Source organism: Clinocottus analis, unplaced genomic scaffold, assembly GCF_023055335.1.
Source record: "Clinocottus analis isolate CAN_PGR_092001 unplaced genomic scaffold, fCliAna1.0.p SCAF_9, whole genome shotgun sequence".
In the NCBI taxonomy this organism is placed as follows: Eukaryota; Metazoa; Chordata; class Actinopteri; order Perciformes; family Cottidae; genus Clinocottus; species Clinocottus analis.
In genome coordinates this window covers 3702451-3711545 of record NW_027176251.1, presented here as the reverse complement: position 1 = coordinate 3711545, position 9095 = coordinate 3702451, and the positions used below count along the sequence as shown (strand labels likewise).

Sequence of the window (9095 nt, the reverse complement as noted above, 5' to 3'; positions counted from 1 at the left end):
CCTCTAACCACTGTCCTTGTTTCTCTCCGTCACACACAAAACCACACACACACACAGGCACACGCATGCATGCACAGCTAAATCATTTGGTCAAATGAAACCAGAAAGTGCGTTGCTGTTGTTACTTCTGTTCATTGTGTGATTTGCGAGCAATATGCAATATCAAAATATGTTGTGTGCAACAATTGAAGATTATTAAATAGTAAAACTAGGTCCATGCTCTAAACTATAAAATGAACACAACCAAATCATTAAAATTACTGATTTACTTAGTAGAAATACACCATCTTTAATCCTCAAAAACAAGCCATTTAGCAGCACAATCAATTAATCAATAAGGGAAGAAAAAAATGTTGAAGTTAAAGAGGAGGGACGTGAAGACAAAGGAGGAAACCACCCTGTCCCACACCAAAACCTGCACCCAGACAGACATGTCACTTTACAAGGCACTTCACAGTCATAATGCGAGGTAGCGCATCATTTTCCAGAGAGAATATCCACTAAACAACAGGTAAGTGTTTCATTTACGCAGCTCGCTGCTTCGTAGGTTTTCAAGACTTAAAACCACAAGAAGATAGTAAAACACCGCTCATGGTTGGTCTTCTCTGTGATCTGCTGTTAACACAACAGCAGTGTGTTCGTAGCAGTCGCAGCAGGCAGCAGTGTGCTGCGACTGATCTCCTTTTGCCTTTGGAGGCTATAAGTAGAAGTGTTTTTTCTCGTGATTCTCGTCCTTCACATGTAAGCTGCGGGGAGACTGGCTGCCAGTTCATGTCCTGTCAAAGGATGTGTACATCTGACATATGCATGCAAGGTTTTCTTCTCTTGTAAGCGTTGAGGTAGTACAGTGACTGCAAGGAGCTCACAGACCTGCTGTCAGGACTTGTAAACCTGAACAGTATATGTGGGAATGTGTTCATGCAAAAGGCAGTTTATTGCAAAATCCAATATATAAAAAAAATAGATAAAATATTTAGACATGGTTTGCAAGGACATTTAGCAAAAAGAGTCTGGAAACAATACAATAAAACAATGTATTTAATGGCAAGCAGCCTCAGGAAAGCAGCAACACAATGTCAGGTGCGACACACCAATGTGAGGTGTGTGCAAAATTAAAAAGTATACAATCTAACTAAACAAACAGTTGAAACTATAGTTAAATGTGTTGATTGGTGCTCCACTCGAAAGAAAGCGCAATTTCTGAGCGGAAAAGGTTTGTGCATTACACAACACATTATCCCCCTTGTGCATAAAACGCCGTGCTGGTAACTGAAGTTACTGTAAAGTTATTTATCATAAACTACATGTAGAACAGCACAAAAATCTATCTGGTAAATGCCCTCCAAATTGATACAATTACACCACCATATATTAATAATGGCATTATTATTGTTACTAATAATATTGTGTTAAAGGAATTTAATATGAAATTCAATTACGACTGTACAGAATGCATGACTGCATATTGTGTGGAAGAAATTGGAATTGGGCGTACATTTGAAAAGGAATTCGCCATTTACTACATTTGTGATAATTGCAGTTATTTTATGTCATATATAGATAATATATTGCAATTATGAGCGGCGGTTTTGACAGCCGGAGACGGTGCCGTGACATAACGGTCCACGACGTTACATTCATGTACGCAGACCGTTCCGGAGGCTTCGCTTAAACTATTAAAGCTTGATTTGCACCTGCGCTCAACAATGTGCACACAAAAGCAAATTATGTAACTATATTTGCCTTTTAACTTCTTTTTTTTTTTTTTTTAAATGAACACCAAACTTAAAGCGTAAGCGTGCTGGCTGAGCCTTATCAAATACAGTAAACATAAGTTACTTTCTACTACTGGAGCTGCTGTAATGTCTAGTTTCACTTTCAGCGCTACGTGTCGTTTTGTTTCGATTATAAATACAATTATTCAGATTTTATATTTTGAATTACTGCTTTTTCTGCTATGTTTTCCAATAATTAAACAATAATAAGAATCATTTTATTAAGAGCAAAGAGAGCGAGAAGTGCTTACACATTCATTCTTTTTATTCCCGGAACGAGATATCTAAATGTCATTTCGCTTCACACCTACTTTCCATTTAGAGTCACCATCAGACGACCTAATGGGGTTGCAATCGTGCAAAAACTTGTGACCTTCACTGCAGAACCTGACCGCACACTGTATAATCCTAAAAGTTAATTATAGGCGGCAACTTCTGAGGTCACCGAGACGTCTCAGTCATGTACTCACATATGTATATATCTAACCCCTGCTGAAGTTTATACAATCCAAAATACAGTCAACCAAATACAGTTGTTGTTGTTGACACTCAAACTTTACTCGTGTTTACTCGTGTGTACAGTCATTAGTCATGGTTTCTGTTAGGGCTTTGTGGCTTTAGAGTGCGTATGCGAGCGCCGAATATCGCAGACGGGTAACGTTTCCACACATCGACCAGACGTTCAGACAGGATTTTAGACACGGTTCTGATCGAGGAAAAGTTTTTCTAAATCTCAAAAAAAAACCCTATGTGAAGATATTAATGTGTGCGTGTGTGTGTGTGTGTGTGTGTGTGTGTGTGTGTGTGTGTCTATAAACTGTCCTGTAACACCAACTCGTCACAATATGAAGTAATAAGGGGCATTCTGCTCCCTCGACTCTCACTCCAGCCTAGGATGGAAACAAACTGTACAAACCACAGACCACAGATATATCAGTTTAGATCGCACTCTGATGTTGATTTGCAAAAAGGATTTTCCTACTTACAGTTTAGCATTTCTAGAAATGTCACATACCTTGGAAAATAGATCAAACACATGTCAGCAGTGTGGGCATGATCCCTCTCTTACTTCTTCTTCTTTGTTTTTGTTCCATAAACTTTTTCTTCTTAGATATTTGAAAATATTTCGACAAACTTCAGAAATGATCCGAATCAACAACACCCAGTACTTCCACTTCCTGCAGCAGGCAGATGCCTTACGGCGCTCGGGGTCCCTCTGCGACGCCGTCATCTCAGTGAGGAGTCACACCTTCAGGGCCCACCGGCTCGTACTGGCTTGTGCCAGCAGGAGGCTAGCGCAGCAGCTCGGCCAGGTCGCCGCCGACAGCCCGGTCCACTGCACTCTGGAGTATTTCTCACCACGCACCTTCCAGCAAGTCCTGGACTTCACCTACACACAGACTCTCGACGTGTCTGTGGATGACCTGCACTTGCTGCTGAAGGCCGCTCAGCTGTTAGAGATGCAGCAACTGGAGGACCAGTGCCGAAAGCAGCTGGGAAATCTTGACCACGGGATCAGGGAGGGTGGACAAAGAAAAGAGGTCGCATGTGTCAAAGAAGAAGTGGAAAAAGAAGACGAAGAAGAAGAAGAAGAAGAAGAAGAAGAAGAAGAAGAAGAAGAAGAAGAAGAAGAAGAAGAAGAAGAAAGTGCAAAAGAGGAGGATCAAAAGCAAGAAGGGAGTCCAGTTCAAGAGGAGAGACTTCAAGTGACTTCTTCCCCAGTGGTGGAGGCAAGCGACTGCATCATCCTGGAAAACCTCTCCCCCTCTGATCCTGCCGAAAACCCAGACCGCCCGCCGTCCCCGAGAAAGACGCCCAAACTCTCCCCCGTGTCAGCAACGTCCCATCACAGAGACAGCGTAGGCACCAGGCCTGCCGGCAGCAGTTCCTATTTCTCTTCCCCTTGGACTTTTCCGACAAACATGTGGCACTCCGTGACCACCCTGAGGCGGATAGCGGGGAACTACCCAAGCTTCATTACTGCTCACCCTCTTCAGTCCCCAAACCAGTCCACCGTGGCGTACCCGTTCTCGATCTCCACCCCCCACATGTTCCCCTTAGTCAGCTCTCATTTTCAAACCCCTGTTCAAAGCTCTAAAATGGGTTCAGGCTTTTATCCGCATTACACACAAAACCTTTACCCTGGGTCTACAGGTAGGGGGACCATAATCCAGCAAGGCCTGTTGAAAAGGAAAAGAAACAGCCAGGGAGCATTCACCGGGACCGTTGAAGCCAGCGAACCGAGGTGAGGCAGCACCTGGACATGATTTTGGAAACTTCTGGCTTGTATTTTTAGTCATTGTGTCCCTATTTTTTTCTGACAAAAGTCAGAAAATAATCCCCTTTTATGCTCAATTGTTCCCTTACGACAGCTACCGGGCCTGACTCACTGTTGCTTTGAGCCTCCGGCACTTTCCAACGAGAGGAGTTTCATTATTAACCCTGACAGTGCTAATCAGTCAAAGCATTTTTTTTATGGACAATTCATAATCCCATTTTTCCGTATAATTGTTTTACTTTTTTGTGGGATTCAAACAAACAACACTTTGTTCTAATTCTGATTCTATTTCTAATTCTGTTGTGATACTGCAGAGTGTAAAAGTGTCACGTAAATTAGTTTTTGGAAGATTCACCTGCATTTTGTACAGTGTTGCACACAGTGTAAGTAAGTGTGCAAAGGGGAGCCCCCTATATTTCTCCCCTCCTTTGCAGAATTCAAGATTTTACACCCACTGAAACATGCTTTCAGTGTTAAGCCTGGCCACGCTTGTACCACAAGAAATTGTTCAAAAACAAAATAGCACTTTCTTGCTCCTTCTCACATTATATGAAATGCAAATAAGCTGTTACCGCGAACAAGCGCTATAAATATCTGGTGGTTGAGGATGGAGAGGAAGGAAAAGGTGTTAAAGGATCAAATCTGTGATAAGATGTTTGCAGACTGACTTTTCACTCGATGTGCATATCTCCAGCGAAGTATCTCCTTAGAGCACAAATATGAGCAGTTTCTTAATTATTCTTAAATGTACAACTTGTGTTATGGTTTGCAAAATGTTGCAACGTGAAAATGTATTTTCTCACAGTAACCATGAGGTACCCAAAGCCGGCAGAGAGAGAGTTAAAGACTGCCAACACTGCACTACAAGCTTCCTTGGAGCTCGAGTGCTGCGGGAGTCAGCGTCCACACCAGCAGGTAATATGGAAAGAACAGAAAACGTGCAACACATTGAATATACTAGAGTTACTATGCTGCAGGATCAAGGCTGTGCCGGTGCGCACCCCGTGTAAAACCATTCAATTCGACACAAGCGTAAGACCGTTCTTGCCATGACCCCTAACCTCGGCAGACTCCAGCTACGTAGCTACGTCGCTACGCAATGGAAAGTGATACAGAGTTGTGGTTTTGAGAGCACGGTGCAGAAGGAGCAGGAGTGTGGTTACTAGATAGGCCTCGATGTACTATGCAGTACAGTATGCAATGCATTGCAACACTGGTTTGTCCTAAAAGTCATACTTATTAATGTATCATAATGAATAACTGTAACATGAATGTCTCTTCAATATGAACACTGTTGCTAAACCAACAGGCTCTGTGTGTGTGTGCGCGTGTGTGTGTGTGTGTGTGTGTGTGTGTGTGTGTGTGTGTGTGTGTGTGTGTGCACGTGTGTGTGTGTGTGTGTGTGTGTGTGTGCAAGCTGCTTATCGTGTTTTGTCTGATGGAACAGTATGTTCATACTTGAAGAGATTAAGCGATGAAGAGATGGTAAAACTGCGCTTTATAAGTCACAATGCAGTGTCATTATTTAGTAAAAGTATATCAAAATACTACTTCAGCAGTAATTGAATTTATCACTCTAATATCTAAATACAAAACACAGCAACAAAAAAAAGAAGAAAAAAAGCATTTCAGCACCTTTCATTTGTGCTTTGAGCCGTTTCTTTGTCCTATATTTTTGCTTTGCCCTACAATTATTGTACTGCATGCTAATAAGGCAACATTAAAGCAGTACATATAAAAGAGGTTATGTCTTCTAACGTGACAACTGAGAATAAATATTGGACAGGAACCATGTTTAGGACACGCGCTCAGTAGGTTGTGTTTGGAGTGGTAACGGTTGTGGTTTATTCTCTCAATTGACTACAGTACACAACCTTCTTATTTCAGCATCCTGTCTACGTGAGGCCACGGTTTTCACTTGAAAAACCCCAAAAAGTATAAGGCACTGAAAGGCTTCTGAGTTGCAACTTTAACCTCAAAATCACACCTTTGTCATTTTAAAAGACTCACTAACATATGTGGCTGCAGACCAAATGCGTGACAGGAAAGTAAGCTCGCACTAACTGAATGCATTGTCTCGCAACAGGATGCTGCCCAAAATAGAGTTGTGCCTCCAAAAGTGATTGAAAAAAGTCACTAACATATTATTCCAAAGCTTTTTTATTTGAGGTATGATTAATTGTAGTCATGCCAAGGGGGTCGGGGACAATTATAGTCTAGTTAATAAGGGCTTTGTCCAGGTAATCAATACCTTGATGTTTGGTTTAATCTTATATTGGCATTAATTTAACTGAATCAGGTAGCTTAGCATTTAGCAATGCTTATTCATAGTTATTACTCACAGAGAAATATAAATCTTTTTCAGAAGTGTTTTAAGGTTTATTAAACATATTTATTTTGTATAACCTTAAAACATGAAGTCATGATTGAAATATATTACTTTTAGCATTATAACATGGTAATTACCAAATTTGACTTACAAATCGTTGATGTCATTTTAAAAGTATTCTGCTGGTGGTAATATAAACATAGTATTTCCCCATAAACATGTTATTAGCCAATTACAGTCAGCAATCTCATACATAACTATTTCATTATTAGTAGTTTACCATATTTTCACCAATTTACTAAATAGTTTTACCTCATTACTATCTTTTATTTTTGGCTCATTTTACCCTGTTATATAAATTTCACTTTAAAATTACCCCCAAAATACCCAGTTTCAATAACTATCATAACTTATTACGATGACATGATGAGAAGATATTACACTGTAATACTTCATTATTACCGTTTTAATATCTAACTTTCCCTCCTCTGTCATCCTGTTATTACCAAGCTGAAATGTAAAGTGCTTCCTAAATGTCTTGCCCAATCCAACGAACAGTTAAAAATCCAAAGAAATTCAATTTGTAATGACATAAAAACAGAAAAGCACACTCAGGACTAACAATTGTTGGATTAACAAATAACTTGTTAATTTATTAAATGAAGGAAGATCCTTTTATTAAGTCATTGGTCATTTTGGCAGCTTGCCCATCTCATTGCGCTTTAATGTATTTTTAAGCACTTAAGTATTAACTATAAACTATTCGAACATAACAAGAGCAAAATAAAAGCATAAACTCAGACCATATTAAGTGCAGTTCTAATGAACACAATCATTACTGTGTTTAATAGTGATGTCGCAACAACACCTTTACATGATTGTTAGTTGCAGAACACGAAACCACAGTACTTTTCAATTGTCGTAGTGTTTTTTTGGACATCCGGGCCACTCACTCCCCACCACGACGTTCACACCTTACTCTGTTTTCCCTCGTCTCAGGTGAGGCCTGCGCAGGCGGTCGGTTCTGTGGAAGAGGAGACGCGCTGCAGCACCGACCACAATCCCATCAACAGGAACACAGGGGAGAGAAACCCTACCAGTGTCAACACTGCCCCAAGAGGTTTAGTCTCAAACACCAACTGGACACACACCGCAGAGTTCACACCGGTAAGCAAAAGACAAAAAAAGTGCTTTGCCCGAGCAGAAATAACTAAGTAGCATTTATATGTTGTTGTTGTTTTTTTCAGAAAGTAACTCAGCTCAGTGACTTCTGGTGCTGCTAAGTACTCACTGATAATACACAACACATTAGTATCTATGCGTACCAACAATATGGCTAATAATCTTTGTTTTATGTTGTGGGACATTGGAGCAAAAACAAGAACTTTGATATGTTTGTGTCAGATAAACTGGAGTATCAGGTTAAGAGCAGTTTGAGTACTTGGCTTTAAAATGCCGTTGGCACTAAACGACTGAACGGTAACAACTGTTTGGTCTGAGGGACTTATCTCATATGGGAAGTTACTGGAGAAGCTGGCATTTATGATCAATTCACATTTTCATTGGCTAAAAGGGCTTTTTTGGGAGCCAACAGGTTTTAGCTGATAGACTGTGCCGTCACTTTTGCAAGTTTTAGAACATTTTCTCAGACATTTTACAAAGCAGGCCGTTGCATTTTGTTTTGAGTTTTATATTTCTTATCAACTTCCAAGCAGATGATACTTTCTACTCTTTTAAATAATATAAAAACGCACTTTACAGGAATTTAAACCTTACAAAATTATAACTTGAAAATTCTATTTCTTTCTTCTTTTTTTCCCTTCTTTAACTGCTTTTAGAGCTTTTGTTTGTGATGTGATTATTTTAATGCAATTCAAAGTGTGCCTTTGTAACATTATTAATTATTAAAAAAGTAACATAAGGCAGAACATTCACTATGATGACTACGAATATATTTGTAAAAAAAAATATATTGTGCAAAAGTGTAGCATAAAAAATGAAACACCAGCAAAAAAAAGGAGTGGCGACAACAGAAAGTGCACAAGATAATTAGGTGATTGAAAGATGCAATCCATACTATGTTGCATTTTTAGCTACTTAATATTTTTCTGACTCTCTCTCTCTCTCTCTCTCTCTCTCTCTCTCTCTCTCCCGCACCCACACACACCTACACACACGCACGAGGCCTTCTCTCATGTGAGTGAGCACTAACTGTCTTCTCTTCCTTTTGACCCCCCCCGACCTTTCAAGGAGAGAAGCCCTTCGAGTGTCGTCTCTGTGGTCAGCGCTCACGCGACTACTCGGCCATGATCAAGCACCTGCGGACGCACGGCGGGGCCACGCCCTACCAGTGCACCGTGTGCCTGGAGTTCTGCAGCAGCCTGGTCACCATGCAGAGACACGTCAAGAGCCACGCAGTACAGGACTTCCCTCCTGATTGGAGCATCAACAGCACCTACCTGTACAACTCACACGTGTGAGGCTCACAGCGCAGACCCCGCCGTGTATGCAGCGTTCTCATTTAGTCTGTGCCTTTCGTGTGTCTTCATTGCATTGGATGATGTTTGAAAAACCAAGAAGGTCCGACACTTATCGCTGTTTTAAAGTCATGACAATATTCTACAGGCACACGCTGGGGTGTCGCGGGTGTTGCAATGACTTTGATGCAAACTGAAACTACTCTGTGTTCACATTGACAACTATAGAACAATAA

General features: G+C 40.7%; 1 protein-coding gene across 1 annotated transcript; it reads left to right on the top strand.

Annotated features, from left to right (window-relative positions):
* The first annotated feature begins 2917 nt into the window (after window positions 1–2917).
* On the top strand, window positions 2918–8862 carry zbtb32 (zinc finger and BTB domain containing 32). Its single transcript, XM_068569125.1, has 5 exons — window positions 2918–3329; window positions 3405–4020; window positions 4859–4968; window positions 7382–7549; window positions 8633–8862. Exons 1-5 carry the CDS (start codon window positions 2918–2920, stop codon window positions 8860–8862), a joined length of 1536 nt encoding a protein of 511 aa, XP_068425226.1.
* The last annotated feature ends 233 nt before the right edge of the window (window positions 8863–9095 follow it).

What these genes read in the sequence shown, in the direction of transcription:
- zbtb32 (XM_068569125.1), top strand. Translation starts at nt 2,918, where the DNA reads ATGATCCGAATCAACAACACCCAGTACTTCCACTTCCTGCAGCAGGCA. An exon ending in GTTGAAGCCAGCGAACCGAG is followed by an intron (nt 4,021 to 4,858) that starts GTGAGGCAGCAC and finishes ATTTTCTCACAG; the next exon opens with TAACCATGAGGTACCCAAAG. An exon ending in GTCAGCGTCCACACCAGCAG is followed by an intron (nt 4,969 to 7,381) that starts GTAATATGGAAA and finishes CCCTCGTCTCAG; the next exon opens with GTGAGGCCTGCGCAGGCGGT.